Genomic DNA, 25272 nt, shown 5'->3' on the forward strand with positions numbered 1-25272 from the left:
GTTGAGATTTTGGCTGGGAGAGTATTCAGCCTACCGACTAAGGTGGACATCTTGAGATATTAAGGCTTCCTACCCATGGGCATAGACTATCCATGTATTTAGTTCTTTATTTATCAATGTTCTGTCATTTTTCTTATACAGATCTTGCATTAGCATCTTTGAATATTGATGGAAATAGTATTGTGATTTTTAGGTTCAAATTTCGTGTTGTGGTTAGAATGTGGAAAAGTGGTTTGACTTTTGTATATTTGCATGGTATTTTGCAAGTTTCCATTCATGGATTATTAGTTTCAGAATCGTTTTTCAGTAAATTCTTTTGGATTTTTACATAGACAGTTATATTATCAGTGAACAAAGATAATCTTATTTTCTACCAATCAGTATACTTTTTATTTTACTGATTTTATTTTGTATTAATTTACCTAGGAATTCCAGTATAATGTTGAAAACAAGTGGAAAAAAAGGATAACAGCTCCTTATTTTTAATCTTAGTGGGAAAGCTGCATTTTCACCCTGTAATTATGATGTGTTTGAAGGTGACATTTATAAATTGAGGATATTCTCATTATGCTTTTTTTGCTGAAATGTCTTTTCATAGTATTGGATTTTGTCAACTATTATTCTTTGTATCTCTTTTAAAATTATTATTACCTTTAAGTAGTTGTGCAAAGGAGCTGCCATTTAATAAAGCAGCTTATGAATACAATATATCTGGCTCAATGTCAACCCTTTCAACATTCTCACCCATCCCTATACTACATCTCTTCCCTCACTCTTCTTAATTTTGTATATATCAGATTTTTGCCTGTATTTCCCCCCCTCTTCTCCTCTTCATTAAACTACCCCTTTCTTTTTGACCTCATCTCACTCCTTTCGAGTAACCACTTCCTGGTGTTCTATTTTAACTTTGATTTTGGCTTTCTAAGGAATTTTAAACTATTTGGGATATCCCTTCAATCTACCATACTGCAGTTAGTACATTTGTATATACTTGCATATTACCCAATGTATTTATTTACAAATTTGTAAGCTAAATTTAGCTTCCACATATAAGGGATCCTTTGTCTATCTGGGCCTGATTTCATTTAACATAATTTTTCCAAGTATTTGTATTTCTTTACAAATTTTACAGTATCATTCTTTCTAGTGGATGAGCAAAATCCTATTGTATATGCATACCACATTTTCTTGACCCATTTGTCCATTGATGGGCATCTAGGCTGATTCCATATCTTCGCTATGGTGAATAGTACTGCAATCAACATGGTTGTGCAGGTGGCTTTACTGTATTTTGATTTGTAATCTTTGGTGTAAATGCCCAGGAGTGAAATTGCTGTATCATAGGGAAATGCTATGTTTAATTTTTTGAGGAACCTCCACATTGCTTTCCAGAGTGGTTGAACACATTTACATGCACACCAATCTTGTACTGGGGTTTTCTTTTGGCTACATCCTTGCCAGCATCACCCTATCAAGTGGTGATAACATGACAGGATCTATTACATACTTCTCAGTTCTAACACTTAATATCAATGGGCTCAATTCCCCAACTAAAAGACAAAGGTGGCTGTTTGGATCAAAAGACAAGACCCATCCACCTTCTGCCTACTAGAGACACAGCTATCTGATACAAACAATATCTATTTAAGGTGAAAGGCTGGAACAAAATCTTTCAAGCAGATGGCCCTTATAAACAGGCTAGAGTAGCAATACAATTTCAGATAAAATAGACTTCAAATTAAAATTACTAAGAAGAGATAAAGGCATTATAATTTCTTAATAAGAGGAACTCTCCATCAGAAGGACATAACAGTTTTCAACATCTGTACATCAAAAGTTGGAGTCCTCAATTTCATCAAATAAATTCATTTTGATTCAAAAACACATATAGATTCAAACACATTTATTGTTGGTGACTTCAATATCATTGTCACCACTGGATGGGTCATCCAGGCAAAAACTCGGCAAAGAAACCTCAGACCTTAATAACTCCATTGCCCAGCTATACCTAACAGATATCTATAGAATCTTTCACCCAACAGCATCACAATATGCATTCTTCTCAGCAGCTCATTGAATAGTCTCCAAAATAGACTATATCCTAGGTCACAAAGGAAATCTCTTCAAATTCAAGAACATTGAAATTATTCCATGTATCCTGTCAGACAATGATGGAATAAAATTAGAGCTCAACAGCAAAAGCCATCACAGGTAAAATTCATGAAAATGGAACAATATATTGCTGAATGATCAGTGGGTAATTGAAAAGATAAGAATGTTTCTGGAATTCAATATAAGCAAACACACAAAATACCAGTTGCTCTGAGACACAGCAAAGGTAGTACTCTATCTTTTAATATTAATATGTAATTTATCTTCTTTATTTATATGATGGATTAACATTCTAAAGTCTATGTGGAGAAGTAATTGATTTTTGAATGTTTAATTTTGCATAAATAAGTGATCTATTTAACAAGTAATATCCCTCTTTATACTTGATAGTTTTTGGATCCTGAAGTTTTATCTGTCTAAATATAGCTACTCTTATTTTATTTTGGCTACATGATATATTTTATATTGTCTCCATCATATATATGAATGTAAATATATACTTAGAGTGTTTCTTAAAGAAAACATATACCTGGGCTTCATTTTTGATCCATTGAAAATATCTGACTCTTAACTAGAGTGTTTACACTATTGACATTTAAAGTGGTTATTGTTATGATTGGATTAATATTTTCTGTTTTCTTCTTTTAAAAAGTATTTATTTATGTGATACCAAGGAATCAAACCCAAGGCCTCATGTATGCTAGACAAGCACTCTACTACTAAGCAATATTCCCAGTCCTCCTCTACTGTTTTTTATTCACTGCTCTTATTTTTTATTCCTGTGTTTACCTTCCACTTGTGGTTTTAACGAAGCATTTTGTATGATGCTATACTCTTTTTCTCTCCCTCCCTCCCTCCTTCCCTCCCTCCCTCCCTCCCTCCCTCCCTCTCTTCTTCCTTCCTCCCTTCCTTCCTTCCTTCCTTCCTTCCTTTCTTCCTTCCTTCCTTCCTTCTTTCCTTCCTTCCTTCTCTCTTTCTCTCTTTCTTTGTTTTTCATTCTGTGCTGGTCGGGGCCTTGAACTTGGCCTGGGCACTGTGTCTGAGCTTTTATGCTTAGGGCTAGCACTCTATAACTTGAGCCACAGCTCCATTTCTGGCTTCTTGTGGTTAATTGAAGAGTCTCACAGATTTCCTTTCTAGGCTGGCTTTGAACCATGATCCTTAGATCTTAGCCTCTTAAGTAGGTAGAACTACAGACATGAGCCACTGGCACCTCCCTATTGTGTTATTTTCTATTTTCTTTGATTATCTCTGCTCCTCTTCTGCTGCTTCTTCCTCTTTCTCCTCCTCAATCTCTTCTCCCTCCTTTTCTTTCTATAGTTTATGACATACATTTATAATCAATGTGAATCCATTTTTAAATAACTACACAATGAATAACTACCCATTATTTATTGCTTTTTATTATTTTATGTATAAGCATAAATATATATGTATGCATTCATGATCAAAGGCATTTTGACATTATTTTGGGCAGATGTTTCTCTGTTAGATCAGTTAAGGATATGAAGAAGAAAGGATATTTTACCTACATGCTTTGTTGTTCTTATTTAATGTAAATTCAAATTTCTGACTTCTATCATTTTCCTTCTCCTTAGGGAAGTTCCTTTAATATGTCTTGCAAGTAGGGCTACAGCAAAAAATGCCTTTAAGTTTTTGCCTCTCTAAGAAAGTTCTATTTCTTCTTTGTTTCTCTCTCTCATCTCTTTCTCTCTGTGTCTGTGTCTGACTGTCTGTCTCTTACTGGCTTTTTGAAGCAAAGTCTTATTTTATAGCTCCTACTGGTTTCTTCCGTGTGCTCTTTCTGCCTCTACTTCCCAAGTGCCAGGATTATAAGTATAGAACACTACACCTAGTTGTTTACTTTGAAAGAACAGTTTTTCATGGCACAAAATTCTAGCCTGGTTTGTTTGGGGATTTTTTTTCTCAACACTAAATATTTAATGTTACTCTCTTGTTTACCCAGTGTTTGAGAAATCAGATATAAATCTTTTCTGTATAGTAGGAATTTTCTCATATCGTCTTAGGATTTTCTTCATCTTTGATTTTGTGCAATTTAAATACTTTAAGAGTATTCTTATTTATTTGTTTGACACTCTTTCTTCAGTGTTCTTAGAAATTCTCAATTTTGTGATTTTTGTTTATGATATGAATTTGAGGTTTGATCTTGGGGCCTCCTGCTTGCTAGGCAAGCACTCTACCACGTGAGCAGTACTTCCAGTCTCTTTTTCTCTTTACCTTTCTGTTTTGGAAGTTTCTACCAACATAGATTAGGTCATAGATTATTTCCTCAACTGTGTCCAATTTTGACATGAGTTTACCAAAGATGTTCTTTATTTGTTTATATGGTGACCCCTGCATTTCTTTTACTTTGTAGCATATCCATCCCTCTGCCTATATTATGTATCTGTTCTGGCACATAGTCTTCTTCATCCATCACAGGCCTTTTGTTTGAAACTCCTTATCTGATAATTCCAACCATCCTTGCCTTTTCTGGGACTGGGACTAATGCTCTCTGGACTTTTGGTAAATTTTTCCTAGTTTTGTTTCAACTTTTATTGACAGACATAATACAATGGGGAGAAAAAAGAACTGTTGCAAACAGGCCCTCCACAATGTAGTGGTCAGGATGTGGAAGGATGTGTCCATTAGTCCTACAATTAGGACCCAGTATTTTAGTGAGTCTGTACCTGTAAGCTATGAATTTCACAGAAGCCTCTTAGGTTTGCCATTTGTTGAGCATAGATAGCTACAATGAGCGGGATCCGAATAGTTCCCTTCCCCTAGGTTGGTTTGTCCTTGATAAATCCTCAGTTGTTTAGGTTCTGGTGACAGTTTTTCTGGAGGACAGGCCTTGTTACAAACAGAATGCTCTAGTGCATTTCAAAATAATTCCTTTTCTCCTCTGTTGTAAGAGATCTCCTTGAATATCACCTGTGTGAACATGGTTGCTCTCCTACAAGGAAAACTGACAAAAATCTGAGGGTTCCTTTAAATGAACTCTCAAGGTTTTAGTTCTTAAAGTTCCTGTGAGAAATTTGTCAATAGTAGTTTCAGTATTTCTACCATGAAAATGGCTAACACAAAAGTTTCTTCTTAGGGTCTGAGTTGTGACATACAGTACTTATGCAGACTGAGAGAGCAAAATTGCCCTGTGACCATTTTTCTCCAACAGATCTAAGAAGAGTTGTTGATTTTCATTCAGTCTGTTGACTTTTTTACACATTAAGATGGATTGACAACTTCCAAATACCTTATGAGCCAGACTGGAAACCAGAAGTCTCAGTGTACTTTTCTAAGAAAGACTCCTCACTGTAAAATTTACCATTTGAGTATATAATTGAGAACAAAACAAAAAGTTTCTTCATTCTAGAAAGTTCTCATGTCCTCATTTGGGATTCCTGAGCCTAATACAGCCCTAGATAACCACTAATCTACTTTTTAATCTTTGTACCCTTTCAGATATTTTTCATAAATAGAATACAATATGTAATTTAAAAATTCAACTTCTATAACTTACTGTAATGTTTCTAAGTTTACATCTCTATACCTTAAGGAATTTTTAATCAAAAATTACAATGCATTTATCTGTTTGCTAGTTATTAGTAAATATTTAAAAAGATTGAAAATGCATCAGCACACTATTCAAGTTCGCCTCACTATTCAAGTTAATTATTCATGAGCACTATCTAGTGTATTACACTTGAAATATGTATATATCAGATCATAATGACAAGACTCACTAACCAATAACTAGCCAAATCAATGATATTAAAGTGTAACAGAACAGTATATGGGAAATACAGTCCTAGATATAGCTGTATTGATTTGTCCAGTAGATTATAAAAAGGAACAAGAAATGAGCAAAATTGCTATGAAGAGAATATGTTGTATTCAAATAATTAACTTTGTCAAGCAAAGTTAATAGTTTATATCTTTTTTTTTTCTTTCTAAGGTTTGAAAGGTCAGTTTAAAGGCTTCAGGGTTTGGATGGACTTCACACTATAAAACTTTGGAAAAATTACAGAATATTCATACATTCATTTATGTATATAAACTGTGATACTTACAAATTATCTTCAAGTCTCTTCAAGGATTCCAAAACCAATGAATGAACACTGTCTAAGGAGCAGGATCCAAAGCAATTTAGGGCTGGAATGTATCGAATCTTCATAACCCAGTCATTATGTAGCTTTCGTTTAGTACTTGGAATGAAAAAAACGGTGAGGGTGTACGTTAGACATTCAAACATATAATGTTGAGGGTTTTATTTCAGATTTCATTTGATTGTAACCAAGTCACCACTCTACCCAACCATGCTTCAGTTTGGGTGTATAGTAAGTACTGTGCATTATACCATTTTTAACTACTTAAATTTTCCCAAATTAAGTATATTTAAAGTAAAAAATAATTTGAATAATGGACATATCTAGCTACTGGAAATAGGATTTGAAAGATGGGCCATGGAATTATCTGGCAAGTGGCCACATTTGTCTAGAGACAAGGTTCATATCTTGGCTTTTATTCTCATAACCTATTTCAGCTGGGAGGGGAGACTTGGTGAAGTATAAGACAACACATGGCATGTTGGAAAGTCCCCATGATGTGATTTTCAGTGGGAACAAGTCCCCATGAGGAGTCTCTGGGGGACATGACCCCTGTGTGAAGAATGGAAAACGAAGCCCAATTCTTTTTCAAAAAAATATTTTTATTGTAAAATACCATACAGAAGGGTTACAATTACATAAGCAAGGTAATGAGTACATTTCCCATCAAGCATTGTTACCTCCTCCTTTGTTTCCCCTTACCATCCCTGCCCTCCCATTACCCCTCCACCCCCTCCCCCCACCAAAGTTGTAAAGTTCATTTTTCGACCTAATGTCTTGTACATCTCATTGTTGCAATGGGTCTACCTGTATTCCTATTTAAACGATTTGTTTTTCCATTCCCCTCCACAAATTATACCAACATCAAATACAGTGAAAACGGGTTATACCATGGGGGAGGGACATATAAAGCAACAAAGAAATCATCTTATAAATATTTTAGAAACAATAGCAAGGAAGAAAAACCATTTGAGTCCTTATCTTGGGGTTCATTTCACTTAACATCATCTTATCTGACCGTTTCTGCTTGTCTCAGATGACATATACTAGTTATTGCAAATAAGGAAAAGGATGGGACCTATGTTTCTTTGGGCCTGGCTTACTTCACTTAATATAATTTTTCCAAGTCTTTCCATTTCCTAACAAGTGGGGCAATGTCATTCTTTCTGATGGAGGCATAGAATTCCATTGTGTATATATACCACATTTTCTTGATCCATTCATCTACTGAGGGGAATTTGTGTTGGTTCCATATCTTAGCTATGGTAAATAATGCTGCAATAAACATAGTTGTACTGGTAGCTTTAGTATGGTCTTGTTTGTGATCATTTGGGTAAATGCCCAAAAGTGGGATTGCTGGGTCATAGGGGAGCTTTATGTGGATTTTTTTGAGGAACCTCCATACTACTTTCCAAAGTGATTGAACAAGTTTACAGTCCCACCAACAATGCAATAGGGTTCTCTTCTGGCCACATCTGATGTTATTAGAAATCTTGATTATAGCCATTCTAACTGGGGTCAAGTGGTATCTCAATGTTGTTTTGATTTGTTTTTTTATGGCTAGGGAGGTTGAGCATTTCTTCATGTGTCTATTGGCCATGCTTCTTTACTCTTCAGAGAAATTTCTCTGTAAGTCTTTAGCCCACTTATTTATTTGGCAGTTGTTTCTTTGAGGATTTGTTGTTGGGGATTTAATTTTTTGAGTTCCAAGTACATTTTAGATATGAGACCCTTGTCTGTTGTATGGCTAGTGAAGATCTTCTCCCAATCCGTCGGCTTTCTATTGATCTTTCTAGCTCTGTCCTTTGCCATGCAGAAGCTCTGCAATTTCATGTAATTCCCTTTCTCCAATCTTTGATTTGTTGTCTTTCTGAGTCTGTATTAAGAAAATTTCGGCCTGCGCCAAGGAGATCTAGAGTTTCTCCATTCTGTTCTGTAACGTTTTCTGGGTGTCTGCAAAGGCCAATTCTTTTTTTTTTTTTTTGTCGGTTGTGGGGCTTGAACTCTGGGCCTGGGTGCTGTCCCTCAGCTCTTCAGTTCAAGGCGAGCGCTCTACCACTTGAGCTACAGCGCCACTTCCAGTTTTCTGGTGGTTTTATTGGAGATAGGAGTCTCACAGTCTCTCCTGCCCGGGCTGGCTTTGAACCATGATCCTCAGATCTCAGCCTCCTGAGTAGCTAGGATTACAAGTGTGAGCCACCAGCGCCCGGCTAAAGGCCAATTCTTAATTGCTGTGTATTTCTTAGTTCCACCAATGAAATTTGAGGTTATATATTTTTAATGTTTTGTTTAAATTATAAAAGAGAGATGCTCTGTGTGTGTGTGAGAGACAGAGAGAGAGAGTGAGACAGAGAGAGAGGCAGAGAGGGAGAGAGACAGAGAGACAGAGAGAGAGAATATATGTGTACTGGTCCTGGGGATTTGAACTCAGAGTCTGAGGGCTGTCCCTGGTTTTTCTTTCTCTTTGCCCAAGGATAATGCTCAACCACTGGAGCCATAGCCCAACTTACAGATTTTTGTTACGTAAGTGAAGGTAAGAGTCTCACAGACTTTTTTGCCTAAGCTGCTTTTGCAGCATGTCCTCAGATCTTAGCCACCTGAGTAGCTAGGATTATATATATATATATATATATGTATATATATATATATATACATATATATATATATATATACATATATATATATATAATATATATATGAGCCACCAACACCCAGCAATATTATATATATTTCAAGTTAAAAAATGGTATAAGAGATGCTCATTGTAAACATTTTTAGAAAGTAAAAAATTATTAAGAAAACAAAATCCATCTGTGTAAAATCTCACAGAAAACAATTGCTAATATTTTGAATATTTGCACTCAATAGTTTTCTAAATAGAAATTCATACACAGGAATACACATATGACCCATATTTATAAAAGTGAATTCAGTCATATATACAAAAATAATGTTTTAGGGTGCCAGGGATCACATTCAGGACATTGTACATGCTAGGCAAACCCTTTATCACTGATCCAGATAATAATATTTTTAACTTAACATCAAATCATGAACACTTTCCATATAATAGAATATTTTTCAAGATATAATTTAATTGGTACACAATATTTTTAATATTTAATAATTACCCAATGAATCACTACCAGCACAAATGGATGGCTCCATGATACCCATACCTTTTAAAGTTCTTGGAGTCCAAGATCTGACTTTGTACTTTCTTTTTGGTTTTCGCCTGCTTTAGCCCAAAATCATCACTGTTCACTGTGAATCTGTTCACAAAGCCGCCATCATCCCCCAGGAGGATTTCATCTCTGCAGAGCTGGTCAGGCAGGGTCACCACACACACGCACAGGAGGCAGTGGTCCATGGGCTTGATGACAAAATAGTGGTCCTAGAAGCAGAGTGCACTCAATGACCTATTTCATGGCTTGACTAATGACTCCTGCGGTACTTGAGGTGTGGCTCCGTAGGACACTTGCTTAGCATGTATCAGGCCCCTGGTTCAATCCCCGTTTCCCAAACCAAAAACTCCATATTATTTGATGCTGTTTTATTTTCTAATGTTTTTCATTTTAGATATGTCCACAGTTATATTATGAATGAATGGCTTTCTCTTGGAGTTGTAAGAAAGTAGCAACAAGAACTTTAAGCCAAGGGAACTGTGGCTCAGGCCTGTAATCCTCGCTACTCAGTAGGCTGGCATCACAAGGACTGAAGTTTCAAGTCAGCGCAGGCAGAAAAGTCCTTGAGACTCCATCTGTAATTAGCTAGTAAAAAGGCAGTCTGGAGTCATGGCTCCAGTCATAGAGTACCAGCCATAAACAAGCAAGCTGAGCAAGCTTACAGACCTGAGTTCAAACCCTCATATCAGGAAAACAATTACTATGAAGTCTAAAAAAGGTATTGACAGGCAATTCACATAATACTGGACAGTTAAAAAAAGGAAAGTTAAGGACTCTACAGTTGATTGCAACATTATGGACAAATTGCACAAAAAGTTTAGTTTTTCACTGAAGCTAGGAACAAGCATGAAAGAAGATTAAATTATTCCTTAATTCTCCAGTCACAGAAGGACTGCCTCATTGGAGGATGAAAAAAAATGTTTTTGAATACTTAGGTTTATTTATTTATTTATTTATTTATTTATTTATTTATGTGCTGGTCCTGGGGTTTTAACTTAGGGCCTTGGCTTTATCCCTGAGTTTTTTTTGCTCAGGGTTAGAATTCTACTACTTGAGTCACAGACCTATTACCACCTTTGTTGTTAATCGAAGGTAAGAGTTTCATGGGTTTTCCTTCCCAGGCTGGCTTCCAATCATGATTCTTAGATCTCAGCCTCCTGAGTAACTAGGATTATAGGTGTGAGCCACCCCCATACATGGTATTTTATTTTTATAATATTCTTACTTAATGAAGATTGACTGGAGAGAAAGGCTTTGATGTTGAAAACATAAACATAACCAGAAAGATAATGGCTGGATGCAGAGCAAGGTGAAAAAAAAAAGAAAAAGAGGTTGAGCTGGACATGATAGCACAAACTCATTAATGCCAGCCACTCAAGTGATAGAATTGGCAAGATCACTTGAGTTTATAAGATGTGAAACCAGCCTGAATGAACAATGTAGTAAAATCCCACCTCAAATGAAAAAAGGAAAAAAATTCTCAAAATCAATAACTCCTGAATGAAACACATTAAATGTTTTCCTTCCTTCTTTCCTTCTTCTGTTTTTCCTTCCTTGCTTGCTTTTCTTTTTCTTTCTTTCTTTCCTTCCTTCCTTCTTTCCTTCCTCCCTTCCTTCCCTCCCTTCCTTTCTTTCACCTCCCTCCCTCCCTTCCTCCCTCCCTCCCTCCCTCCCTCCCTCCCTCCCTCCCTTCCTTCCTTCCTTCCTTCCTTCCTTCCTTCCTTCCTTCCTTCCTTCCTTCCTTCCTTCCTTCCCTCCCTTCCTTTCTTTCCCCTCCTTCCCTCCCTCCCTCCCTTCCTTCCTTCCTTCCTTTTCTTTCTTTCCTTCCTTCCTTCCTTCCTTCCTTCCTTCCCTCCTTTCTTTTATCCTTCTTCTCCTGCTTCTTCTTGTCCCCATTCTCCTCCTTCTCCTTTCCTCTTCCTTCTCTTTTTCTCTCTTCCTTCTCATCTTCTTCCACTTCCTTCTTCTCCTCCCCCCCCACCTCTCGCTCTCCCTCTTTCTCTGTCTTTGAGATAGTGCCTGCCTTTCTAGATCAAGCTACCCTGTAACTCAATATGTAGTTCAGACTGGCCTCAAACTCAGTGTCCTTCCTCTCAGACTACTTGGGTTTACTGACATGTACCACAGCATCAGGTTCTAAAGCATTTCCATTTGATCATAGAATATCAGTGATAGACTTAATATACAGCCTCCTATTTTGTACAACTGAGAAAGCTGATGTTCATTAGGGAAAGCAATCTGCTCAGACCCTAGGCCATACTGAAGTGTCAATCTTCTTTCTGTTCACCCTCTCTTGGCACTGTACCTGGCTACTACCTTGAGCTTTATAGTCCCAGACAATAATGGTCCTTTCTGTAGTGGCAACAATTCGTTTCAGCTGAGCGAGGTAATCACATCCTGTAATCCAGGAGGTATCCTGATAGAGAAACATACAATTGGGGGTTATACTGTTTCCTTCTATGAGGTAGTATTGTGCCAAAGAGTAGGTTATTGACATTAGAGATTCTATTTTGCAATGGAGCCTTACAAACAGCTTCAACCCTTTCCTCTTTACTGAGTTACTCTGCATCACCAGCTAATAAAAGATCCACTTCCTAGCAGTGCATGGTATCCAGGAAAGTAGCTGGAATTTGCCCTATTCAGTTTTGAAAACAAGGGCAGAGAGAACAGATTCCAAGCCCTAGATGAGCAAGTACTCTGGCCCTGCTGCATGCTAAAACTTGTACCTAGGAAAGACCTTATGATCATCTGGCCAATGATAAGTAGAGATAAAGGACTTGGTCTTGTATCTTGACTCAAGTTACTGGCCAAGAATAGCTAGAATCTGTAGCCACAACCCAGTGTTAAGGAGAAACAAGAGCTTCCATTTAGGCATGTCTGGAGTACCAGAAACTACTAGATGCATGTCTGGTTTGACCTTGAATCTTCTGTAAAAACTACTATGAGTTCCAGTGAGTTGGTTTAATGTAAGTAATGCAGGTTCTGAGGCTTAAAAAGAATCCAGGGCTGGTGCCTGTGACTCAAGCTGTAATCCTAGCTACTCAGGAGGCTGATATCTGAGAATTGTGGTTTGAAGCCAGTCTGGGAAGAAAAGTTCCCTTGAGACTCTTGTCCCCAATTAACCACTCAAAAACCAGAAGTGGAGCTGTGGCTAAAAGTGGTACAGTGCCAGCCTTGAACCAAAAGAGCTCAGAGACAGTGCACAGGCCTGGAATTGAAGCCCCGTGAATTTTTTTTTAAAGGAGGGTCCTTTACCAGTATGTAGTTTACTGCATTTATTCACTGCCTGCAAACAGGGAAAAATAGCCCAACATCTGTTGGCCTCTCCTAAATCCATGAGATTCTAGAAGCAAGTTACGGTAGTTCTATATATCACAGGTTACTGCTTAAATGAATGATAAACTAGCACTATAATTTTATGGCTTTTTCAGGTTTAAAACAAAATATTCTCAAATAATTTCCATCATTTTCATAGATGGATTATGTCCTTTTTCACATCCCTCAATAGTGGATACTCAGAAAATTTTAGGTAAAATGCTTACAATGAATTTGCAAGAAGTAACCAAGCAATTTTCCACAGATAATTTAACTCCTAGAAACAAGATCTTGATCTTTTTAGCTATTTATGAAGAGTTGGTTTCCAGCCTTGTAAATAAATGTAAATTTATAGTCTGAAGTATCTCCTAAACTTAGAGTCTATTCAAGTACCATTATCAGAGTCCTAACTTTGACTTCATAAGGAAGTTTTAGATGTACTTACGTTAACATTGGTCCTGGACTGAACTTTCATCTATGAATGAAAGGAAAGAATAGAAACACTTGGTTGACATTATAATTAAAGGTGAGAATATTGACTATCTACAACATCATACTGGTGCCTTGGCTTAATCTCACTTGTTATCTTCCCTTCCACAAGTTTTCTCTATTTCTCCTTACTTTGGAACCTTTACCTCTGTGGAATAATATACACAGATTGCAATGAGCAAGGTTTATCTCCCTTGGCTTATGCTTGGCACTTTTAACAGTGTTAAGCTTTATTATTTTGTTTCTAATAAGCAAACTGTCTCACCTATGTGTAGTTTTTCAGAGCAACCTCTGATACCAATATTTGGAAATGCAAAGCAACACTAATAGAAAATGACAAGTGACAAGAGCAGTTCATGCTAAATAGATCATTTTAAACATAGAGAAATGTTGAAACATCTAGATAGCATTGTTCAATTTAAAAAAATCTCTCCCCAAACTAATGAAAGTCTTCATGTTTTATCCAGGAGAACCATTGTTTTATTCAGTAAGTCTCTGTTGAGGGAATATCACACCCTGGGTACTGTGCTAGTTGAGAGTTGGATTTGTCCCATGCAGAAAGCTAATGGCTATTAGCAGCCTTTCATACCCTAGATGCCTAATGGCTCCCAAGATGAAGACAAGTAGCTGAAGCATCTCAGTGATGCAGTTCCTTTGGTTGCTCTATGGTCATAGGAAGTGTGTAGGAAATTGTCTTCCAAATGAATGGTTATATGAAACAGAAAATGTGAATCAGGAAGAGCACTGAACCTGTTGTCATGGCTCCCTACAGACCTCCTTTCATCTGAAATGACAGAAAACTTTCCAACCAGGAATGTACTTCTAGATGAGGGAGGACATGGTCTGTGGACAGTAGAACAGAGTACCATTGGTTTCCTATCATAATTCTGGATTCTAGCTTTGTTGGAACTTACCTGTCTGAAGTCCTTTCCTTCTCTATGTTTTCATAATCCTTGTGCATCTATTTTGAGTTTTTAAAATCCAGCCTTTTTATTAATGACATTTTCAGTCCATATTACTGAGAAAATCCTGAGTTGTATCTATTCTATTTTAAATTTGTGGAGGGGAAGGGGAAAAACAAATCGTTTAAATAGGGATACAGGAGGACCCATTGCAACAATGAGATGTACAAGTCGTTATGTCGAAAAGGAACTTTACAACTTTGGTGTGGGGCGGGGGGGGGGGCCACCCAGGGAGGATTGGGTGGGGGGGCAGGGGGAGGATGGGAAGGGATGGGAAGGGGAAACAAAGGAGGAGGCTACGATGCTTGATAAGAAATGTACTCATTATCTTGCCCATGTAATTGTAACTCCTCTGTACAGTATTTTCACAATAAAAGAAATAAATCTTAAACTTCAGATTGACTTTCTGAAAGACATTTATAGTTTTTGATGACTTCAGTTTACTTTTCACCTACATGTGTTGTCTTATTTGAAAGGAATATAACATTTAAAACATTTATTCCTAGTGTATTGAATTTTAACATATTTTTAAGCAATCCATTGTCTCCAATTGCATTATAAGAAATGATGGGTTTGTATATATGAGTTTCCATGTGTGCAACCATGAGCTTTTGTGTCTGTGCTTGTGTGTATGTTTTATAGCATCTCTAATGTCACCTCACTTGTTAAATATAATAAAAAGCTGTTTCATTATGTAGATCATTATCTTTTTCCTCATACATTTCAGATAGCATCACAGTTCCATTTTTTTTGAGGACACAAAGGTAAAAAAGATTGGAAGAGAAATAATGTAAGAAAATAAAGAGATAGAGATGGGGTTGTGTATTTAATAAGATGAATTCATTTTTGTTTTCCAATAATTTTGTTCATGAAAGTAGTGGCCACATTTGTTGAGTGCTTACAATGATGTACACACTCTAAACATACTGACTCATGTACACGGGACAGTTTCCATGAGAGGCAAGGCATCTGGTTCTGGCAGATGAGCCAGGGCCCAGCTGAATGTGCACTGAGCTGGGATCCAGGCTCCACACCCAGACTACAGGGGCCCCAGGGATTGGCTGCCAGCACCAGCAGAACCTCATGACTTGTTACTTCTATTTCTGACAGATACTGAGCTGGGCATTACTGGAGAGCTGAAAGGTATGGCAAAATGTTAATCATATGATGATTGTTCAAATAGGTGTTTCTAGTATAAAACCTTCCATTTGGGATCATTAACTACCCTTTCCTGCAAAAGCAGTCGAAAATATTTCTCTCTTTTTTCCATTTCTTTAATTTCCTCGACTATACTAAATTAAATAATTACAAAGCTTTAACATAAAACCTGCCACTGTCACTAATTACAACTTTTGAGCCCTGAGCGCGCTTACATTTTCTTTTCATAGTGAAATGTTCTCTGGGACATCTAACCATTCGCTCTACTAAAATCTCTTCTAGTTTAAAACACAAGTGTCCAAAGCTTATATATTTAGAAATAAGTGGTACTGATAATAGTGATGCCTTATGTAGGAAGTGATTGTTCATTAAGTGTTCCTACCGCCATTATTTAATTTGATTTTTCTCTGTCATTCTCATTCAATGGACATGAGATAAGAGATATGAGCAGATGGTAGTGGCTCCTGAAATTTTCCTATTTAACATTACCACTGGAAAAATGAGCAGTGGAATTTCAACTATTTGTGTACTCCAAGTGCAAAGATTTTGATGAGACCGAAGGTTAGATGATGACAAAATCTGTTGGCTTGTGAATGTCTCTGATTTTGTTCAGAAACTATCTAGATCAGCCTTTAACTGTATGGAGGCCATATGGTTCAATGTGACATGCTTAAGGAGGAGAAATGCCAAATGAGTCACCAAACCTCAGAAACTGCCTGGGACTCAGCAATCTCAGCAATCATCACTGCCAATACTTTGGTTTAATTTTTGGAATACTCTGAAATATGACTTTTTTTTTTACCTTAAACATGTGCGTAATACATACAAAAATACAAGATGAAGGGAAAAAGAGAGAAAAAGGGGAATGGAGGAGGAGGGCAGGGAATATAACATTTTAAATTACCTGGTTGTTAAAGACTGTTATTAATCCTTTCTGAGAAGCTGTTACTAGTAAATCCAACTGAGGGATCTTGACGATGCTCTTAATCACATCCCGTCTCCTACTACCTGTCAATAGCACAATATTTATTTCATCTTCCAGTGACAAACATTTTAAAACTCATCTGTTATGCTGGAGACAAGAGAAAGAGAAAGAGAGAGAGAGAGAGAGAGAGAGAGAGAGAGAGAGAGAGAGAGAGAGAGAGAGAGAGAGAGAGAGAGAGAGAAGAGAGAGAGAGAGAGAGAGAGAGAGAGAGAGGAGAGAGAGAGAGAGAGAGAGAGAGAGAGAGAGAGAGAGAGAGAGAGAGAGAGAGAACCAACATTGGCAGAAACCACTAAGTTAAAATAAGAATATAACCATTAAAAATAGCAACTACCCCTTTTTAATTACATTTAGAGATAGAGATACAATCTGAATAAACAGATTTCTAACCAAATGTGGGATATGATCTCCAAGAGAATAGGTAAGATGCAGCCCCACACCTCATGCACACATCAGTATGCACAAGTGAGCATCTTTTGAAATCATTCCTATTTTGAGGTTCTCTGCATCTCTTAGAAATCTTTTCTTTGAAGTACCACTGTCATGGTTTACACAGAATAAAAATAAGTCCTAATATGATCTCAAACTTCTCATATAAAAGAATGATGCTATTTTAATATTGTTATTAAAGCACAGAAGGCACTCTGATGTTTCTATGTCCAGATCTGAATAATAAAGCCATATACACTGGACTTCTTCATAAGGTGATTTAATTTTTTTGTGGGTTTTTATTTTTTGGGACAAGGCCTTGCTATGTACCCTAAGCTGGCCTTGTACTTCCCATCCCCTTTTCTCCTTCAAAGTGCTGAGATTACAAGTGCCCCATCACACCTGGCTCTAGGGTGATTTAAGTTTTATAATTGTAAACTCTCAAAGAGGAAAAGAAGTAAGCAGACCTCATATTCTAGCACTACCACCTCACGTATATATCAACAGAAAAGATATTGACCTCAAAGGGGTACAAATTAGGTGTTGGGGACTGTAAGTTATATTTGTGTACACAGTATGTACGTATATAGATGCACTTTGTCTCTAATACTTGAAGTACTAACATGTCCCAAAATAGGACATTTGTGTGTGTGTGTGTGTGTGTGAGAGAGAGAGAGAGAGAGAGAGAGAGGGAGAGAGAGTAGCAAACAAGTTTAGGAAAGCTCCTGGGGAATCAATAAAGTAGAAAGCACTAAGGCACTATCCTAGCTTACATCACCATCATTCTCACTGCTTTGAACTCTTCTTAAAATGGGCAATTGCTAACTCAGAAGCCAGAGAAAAGATGAAGAATGAGTCAGAAGGTGTCCTTAGATACTCAGCTCTCCTGTAGCTTTTTGTCTCTCAGACAGCTTTAGAATGGCCCACGGGCTCCTCTACACTTGTGTCTCCAACTTTGTCTGCTATTTCTCTTTCCCTCCTGACAGAATCCTGAACTTTGTTCTCTCTTTCCTCCAGACTTTCATCCCCTTCTCTCTGGGGGCTGTCCTCACCCCTCACGTCTATTCCTCTTCCCACTCCAAGGGCACATCCTTCCTGTACCACTGTTGATTTTTTATTGTTTTTGTTTGCCTTCACAGCTTGCTTACTTCATTTTTTCTCCTACAGAACTTATTACTTCCTGACACATTGTGCAGCCTACTGGTCTGATTTGTTTTACTTGTCTGTCTTCCCTTGTTTTCCAACTCGAGGTCAGAGATTTTTGGCACTCAGAAAGGTGCCTGGACTACACTGTAGACTTTAAGCACATATTGTTTTAGGGAACATGAATAAATGATGGAATCCAACTTCCATCTACAAAGATGCTTTTTAGAATGCCAGCAGCACTTCTGTCCTGGGCTCTGGTCCTTCCACACCTCAATGGTGGTGGCAGCTGGGATTACACTCCCCCCACCCCGTTTTTTATCCTTCAGTGATGCTTTTCATGACCAGAGGCTGGGCTATGCAGATGGTTTACAAAAACATGAAGTCAAAAGACTCCACATAGAGCTCCCCTATGACCCAGCAATCCCACTTCTGAGCATTTACCCAAATGATCACAAACAAGGCACAAGCACAATTATGTTTATTACAGCATTATTCACCATGGTTAAGATATGGAACTAACCCAGATGCCTCTCAGTAGATGAATGGATTAAGAAAATGTGATTTTATATATATATATATATATATATATATATAGAGAGAGAGAGAGAGAGAGAGAGAGAGAGAGAGAGAGAGACAGACAGACAGACAGACAGACAGACAGACAGACAGACAGACAGACAGACAGACAGACAGAGACAGAGAGAGAGGAATTCTATGCTTCCATCAGAAAGAATGGCATTGCCTCATTTGTTAGGAAATGGAAAGACTTGGAAAAAATCATATTAAGTGAAGCCAGGCTCAAATAAATATAGGTCCTATGGTTTCCCTTATATGCAATAATTAAAATGTCTAGGATAATTTTTATCAGATGAGCAGAAACACTCCAAAGCTATGTACAGATGACCATATAAGATGATGCTAACAGAATGAACCCCAAAATATGGACACAAGAAGTTTTTCTTAATTGTTGTTGCTGTTTTCAATGTACTATATGATTTTTTGGTTCCTTTTGTATGCTCTTCCCTATGGTATATCCCCTGTTGTCAGTATATTTGATTTTAGTACCCTGCATCTTATATACACATTTATCTAAGGGGAATAACAAAATGTTGAAACAAGAACACAGGATGACCCATTGCCACAATGATATTCATAGACACTATGTTGGAAATGAACTTTACAACTTCGGGACTGGTGGGGGAAGTGGGGAGGAAAGGCATAGTGGCAGAAAAACAAAAGAGTGGGTAACAGTGATGGACAAGCCTTACTCATGTATCTGTAAACCCCTCTGTACAACATCTTTACAATAAAATAATTTTTTTTTAAAAAGAAGTTGAGTTGGGCATTGGTGGCTCACGCCTGTAATCCTAGCTACTCAGGAGGCTGAGATCTGTGGATCGTGGTTCAAAGCCAGCCCAGGCAGGAAACCACTAGAAAACCAGAAGTGGTGCTGTGGCTCAAGCTGCAGAGCACGCTGGTCTTGAGCTGAAGAGTCTCAGGGAAATCGCCCAGGCCGAGTTCAAGACCCATGACTCACAAAAAAAAGAAAAAAAAAGAAAAAAAAAGAAATTGAGGTGCTTTTTTTTTTTTTTTTTTTTTTTTTAGAACACCAGAGATCTGACTTAGACTACATTCTTGTATCTGAGATGATGGGATGGAATGCTGGAAGACAGAGGTAGACGAAAGCTTTGAATATTCTCTTCCCCACCATCTCCCCTCCAGAGTTGAGTACTGGGAAGAAAATCCAATGTTAACAGTGGGGTGGGATAGGAGCTCTCAGGTCCTGGCTCTAATTTTAAATTAGATAACCAGTATAAGTTGCAAACTGCGCTAATGCCCCATAGGGTTGGTGTAAACTACCTACATAGGAAAAATCTCCCCAGGGTAATCAAGGCCAGGAGGAAATGGAGAGAAATCCTAACTTGAGAATTCTAAGACTATTTTCAAAATGAATGATTCTCTTTGGTACTGGAACTACTGACATACTATTAAACAGAATTTTTTTTTTGCAGGTCTGGGCTTCTCTGGGAGATAGATGCGAAAAGTTCTGCTCTCCCATTCACCATGAAGTATCCTCCAGAGCAATGAAGGCATTTCAATTTTCACTGCAGTTACAGTTTCTTCTCAAAGTGTATGTAAAACAGTCACTGGTCATCAGACTTATGAAAAACTGAGCAAGCAAATAAAATGAAAGAGCTCCAACGGAAACAATGCTCCCAATACTTATTTTAAAAACAGATATGTCAAAATTCATGACAATTTGGAAAGGAAATATGGAATATCACCTGCAATCACAACTCGCTGTTTTCTAGACACCAAGAAAATCAAGTTTTCTTCATCCAACTGGGCAGCAAGAGGATCTTCTTCAGTGGAGAAGTATCCGAAGATCTAGGATCCCAAACAACACATACAAACATATACAGGATCTCAGAATTGCTGTCAAGTTATAACAGAGTTTATGTTAATGGAAGCAAAAGTCTAATTTAGAGTAGTACCTAGTACCTTGCTGTATGATGACAGTGAGTTACCATATTAAAAGGGGCCACCTGACACATTCATGAAACTCTGTATTAGTGATGCATGATTTCTTACCATCTTTCCCCTTGCTTTCTTTTCCCTTTCCTTCCTTTCTTTCTGCCTCTCTTTCTTAGTTGGCTCTTGAGCATGCTAGGCAGGAGCTCCATAACCTGAGTTACCACCCAAGCCCTATGTTATGCTTTGAAACATAAGCATATACTTGTCAGCCTCCACCACCCAACTTGCTTTGCAAACCACATAAATTCTACTAGAGTGCATCCTGACTCATTGATGTGTGAGTAAAGTCAGAGAGGCTCCACTATTTTCCAGCAAGCTTTCCCTTTGAGCTTAAAGGAACTAGTAACTAAATCACTGAATTGGAAATAACATCCATTGCAATTAATGTTTTAAGAGCATTTTATTTATTTGATGCTACCACATGAGCCACAGCTAGACTTCTGGCCTTTGTTGGTGGTTAATTTTAAATAAGAGTCTCATGGACTTTTCTACTTGGGCTGGCTTTGAACCTCTATCCTCAGATCTCAATCTCCTAAAAATCTAGGATAACAGGCATAAGCCACTAGGGTCCTCCTGGGTAGTAGTCTTTTCATCAGTTGCTTTACAAATATTTCTACTTCCTCCTTCACATGCCCATATCTAAACATTACACATATCACAGCTGTCCTGATCATTTCTTATAATTAGGCTTCATTCTATACAAAAGCAGGATCAGCTGGGTGCCAATGGTTCATACCTGTAATCCTAGTTACTCAGAAGATCTGAGGATTGAGGTTCGAAGCCAGCCCAGGTAGTAAAGGCTGTGAGACTCTTATCTCCAATATCAACTTTTTTTTTTTTTTCAGAAAAAGCTGAAAGTGGTACTGTGGCTCAAGTGGTAGAGCACTAGCCTTGAATACAAAGAGTCTCATGGACAGCACCCAGGCCCGGAGTTCAAGCCCCAGGACTGGCAATAAAACAAAACATAATTAACTTTTTATCCTTCTAGAAAACATAGTTCATAGTTCATTTGAACCCCATTTCATTGGTAACAAAACTCTGGGTTTGACAGGTAATTTTCTTGAAAATTGAGAAAAGTGAAAGGTGTCTTAATAGATCTGTGTTATAATGAACAGGGCTGTTTTATTACTGCGATTTCTTTAGACATCATTCACTAATGAATTATCCAGTGAAGAGTCATGTACTGTCTGCACCTTAGCTCACAGCATAGCCTTTAAGGCGACAGTAAACCCCTATCATCACATGGTCCAGTGTTTGAGTTCAGGATCTGCAACTAATTGATAGAACAAACTTCATCTTCTTAAGTCTCAATATTCTTTTCCACAACTAAAATAGAAGGATAAACTTCTGAGCCCTGTTTTTAAATGATGTTTAAATGACATCTGTGTAAAGCATTTTTTCATTGTGCCTGGCACACAGAAATTAGCCAGGCGCCGGTGGCTCATGCTTGTAATCCTAGCTACTCAGGAAGCTGGGATCTGAGGATTGTGGTTCAAAGCCTTCCGGAGCAGGAAAGTCCATGAGACTCTTATCTCCAATAAACCACTCGAAAACTGGAAGTGGATCTGTGGCTCAAGTGGTAGAGTGCTTCCCTTGAGCTGAAGAGCTGAGGGACAGCACCCAGGGCCACAGTTCAAGACCCATGACCGATAAAAAAAAACCCAAATTATTATTTAAAAATACATGGCTATTGTTGTCATTAGAAAGCTTAGTCTGAGAAATCTACTGGGAAAGTATTTTAAGTTATATAAAGACAATCACTAATGCAAATAAAGCTCCCTCTAAGAGTAGTATTGAAAACCACCAGTCTACTTGGGGATTGAACTGGTTTCTTTGATAAGAAAGATGTATTCAATGGGCTTGTTACCAGAAAAAGAAAATAGATAAGGAGAATCCATGTAAGAGAGAAGGGGAAATCCTCAATTCAACTTCTCAATTTCTGTACAAATCATAGGAACCTGAAGCCCCAAATATAGGAAACTTATCAAGTAGCTTACCAAGGATTTATTTAGCCAAAGAGAATAAAGTAGTGAGAACTAGAAGGGGTGGTGGGGGTGGGGGGCGGAATCACACCTTTCTGCCTGTAGGAGATGAAGGCAGGGAGACTTAAATATGGTTGCTCTTGTCCCAGATACATTTTTTACCTTCTGAGCTAAGGGATTCCAGCTTGAAGCTCCACACGGGCATGTGGTCACCTAGCAACAGTTATCAATCATTTTGTTAAGTCCTTGTTTTTGCTATTACTGGCACTTGGGGAAAATAAGATTCAAGTCTTATTATCACTCAAAACATGGCTATGAGCAACTGTAGTACACCTGTCATTACCCATGTCTTGCCGCCACCTTTTCACCCTCCACAACTGGCTTGGAGCAAACTCAAGACCATGTTACAATCCATGCTGGCTTTGTATCCATTCTTTCCTCACTTCTTTTCAAAGGGAGACACAATTCCCTTTCCAAGGCTTATCCCTCCACCTGTTCTCTTCACCTTTCTTTTTTTTTTAAATTTTATTTTCTTGTGAGGTTACAGTTACATCAGTAAGGTAATGAGTACATTTCTCCTCACCTTCCATTTCCTCAGTTTTTCTCCTTTTCCTTTCCCCAGCAACTTCAACCTCTCTTTCTGACTTTTTAACATTTAGAAGGGTTCAAATCTCTCCCATTAAATAGACAAAACAATAAAGCTTCCCAGGTCAATAATAACACAGGTAACAACCCCTAGGTCTGGTCTTACTCTTCTCCAGCTTCCTTTTCCAGTGTCATGTTTCTTACACTGGTGCTCAAGTTGGGATTTCTCCTTAGGTCACAGTTTGGTTTCTGTTAGCTATAATTATGAGCAAACTTTCCGTTTTTGAATGTTTATACCTTTCCTTTTGTATTATGGTTTATCAATTGCTGCCCAAACAAGGGATCACAAATCTACCCACTTAACGATACACCTCTTTATTGGTTCACAAATTTCATGGATTAGAAATCTAGGGTAAAAATGCAAGAGTTACTTGACACACATTTTTACTGGAGTCTATAGGGGATGAATCCAACTCCAAATTCATTCAGATTTGCTTTCTAGATGTCAGCTAGGGCTGCTGAGCTTCTAGAAACTCCTATTTAGTCCTAGTGTATGGACATCCACTCAGCAACAGCAACAGAAACTCAAGACTCCTCCCTTCTGCCTTATTTTTAAGACAGTACTTTGGATCCACTGAGATAATCTAGGATGATCTTCTTATATGAAGTTCAGATGATTAGTTCCTTAAATCTATCTACAGAATCCCTTCACAGCTTCATCTAGACTAGATTATGAGTTGATTGCACAACCAGGGGCAAGGTTTGTGAGTAAAGAACATCCTTTTATCATCCTGCCTATCACTCTCTCATTAATAAACACAACTCAGTACCATTTAAATTACACAACATTTTTTCATTGTAAATGTTTAGCAGTCAATTTTACCTGAGATAAGAGTGAGAAATAATAATTTTCAGACACTAATATGAAATGACAATGGAAATGATTCTGAAAGGATTCTGAGGTTATAAATTCCAATGTTTTTCAGAGCTGAAAGAAATCTACAAATTTGGGCACCTAATTTTTTTTTTAAATTTTATTTTATTTTATTTGAGAACATACTGTACAGAGGGGCTACAATTACATGGGCAGGATAATGCATACATTTCTTACCAAGCATTGCAGCCTCCTCCTTTGTTTACCCTTCACCTCCCTTCCCAGCCTCCCCCCTCCCCCCACCCAATTACACCCCCCTCCCCCCCCACACACCGACATTGTAAAGTTGGTTTTGACATGACATTTTGTACTTCTCATTGTTGCAACAGGTCCACCTGAATCCTTAAACGACTTGTTTGTCCCCATCTCCTCCACATGTTATACTGACATCAAATATAGTGAAAGCGGGGGTTATGGGCACCTAATTTTTAATAGTGTACTCTACATGCCTATGATATTTAACTAAAAAAGCAGCTTACAGTTATTTAGCTTGCTTTGTATTTTCTATATGTGTTGTGCAGATAATGACAATGTATCTGTTTAGCTATCTGAGAACAGATGCAGGAAAACATCTAGCCACAATATCTCCTGGGAAGCAATATTATGTATGATAGGACTTAAAAATGGATTTTACTCCTGCTTCTAGTGTCAGTGGTCATAGGACATCAAGTGTCTTAATATTTCTGAATTTTGCCCATCTGGAAAATAGAGATAATCATAAAATTCCTCACCTTCTGCATTGTTAGGAATTAAATGCAGATGTGCATGATTAGATTTATTAGCAATTAGGGAGACTAGATAGCCCTTTAGTTGCATGGAGTTCCAGGTAGGGAAGGTTAATCAGAGTCAACATTTGAGAAGTTTAATGTCAATGCATCCAGAGATGTTACAAAAACAGAGTCCAAGCATCATCTTTGCTAGTTCCAAACTGTTCAGCCTGCTCAGGAATGTTGAGACTTATTTCCAGGTACTTTACCATGCATGTATCTTGTTCTTATGGCCATCTGGAGGTAGATTCTACTATGTAGGATGTCTGCCTCAGCATCCATCCTGTTTCCTGCTTTCTCTTTTCTCTTTGGTGGTGATAGAATTGAGGTTTGGACTTGAAACTTAGTACGTGGTACTCTGGCACTCTCCAGCTGGGCTACACTTCCGCCCCTGTTTTTCACTGGTTAATTTTAGGATTGAGTCTCATTTCCCATGCTGGCTTTACCAGAGCTGAGGTCCACCTGCTTTCAGGCTTCCCATCATCTCTGAGATAACAGGTCCACACCAAGACCTCCAGCTTCCCTCCTGTTGGTAGAGTCCCTGGACTTTTCTACTTGTCCTAAGCTGGAGCCAAAACGTTCCTG

The 25272-nt window shown here is 37.9% G+C and overlaps 1 protein-coding gene and 1 long non-coding RNA gene across 5 annotated transcripts in view; one reads left to right on the forward strand and one right to left on the reverse strand.

Moving 5' to 3' along the window:
- The window catches only part of Wdr64 (WD repeat domain 64), a 120237-nt gene that overhangs the window by 84380 nt on the left and 10585 nt on the right, over positions 1-25272 (reverse strand). The window contains exons 3-8 of one of the 4 annotated variants that reach the window (XM_070034257.1): positions 20170-20272; positions 16232-16335; positions 13164-13193; positions 11709-11819; positions 9398-9612; positions 6183-6317 (exon numbers count right to left, since the gene is read on the reverse strand). In XM_070034257.1, coding sequence (XP_069890358.1) covers positions 6183-6317; positions 9398-9612; positions 11709-11819; positions 13164-13193; positions 16232-16335; positions 20170-20272 — 698 coding nt within the window. Of the gene's footprint in view, positions 1-6182; positions 6318-9397; positions 9613-11708; positions 11820-13163; positions 13194-16231; positions 16336-20169; positions 20273-25272 lie in introns of those variants that run through there. The other 3 variants (XM_070034258.1, XM_070034259.1, XM_070034260.1) reach the window with 3 other exon arrangements.
- LOC138835746 (uncharacterized) lies at positions 2049-20422 on the forward strand. Its single transcript, XR_011374718.1, has 4 exons — positions 2049-2211; positions 15280-15312; positions 19490-19559; positions 19897-20422. It is a non-coding gene; the product is annotated as an uncharacterized lncRNA (long non-coding RNA).

This window comes from Dipodomys merriami, unplaced genomic scaffold (assembly GCF_024711535.1).
Source record: "Dipodomys merriami isolate MVZ:Mamm:240054 unplaced genomic scaffold, mDipMer1.0.p SCAF_24, whole genome shotgun sequence".
In the NCBI taxonomy this organism is placed as follows: domain Eukaryota; kingdom Metazoa; phylum Chordata; class Mammalia; order Rodentia; family Heteromyidae; genus Dipodomys; species Dipodomys merriami.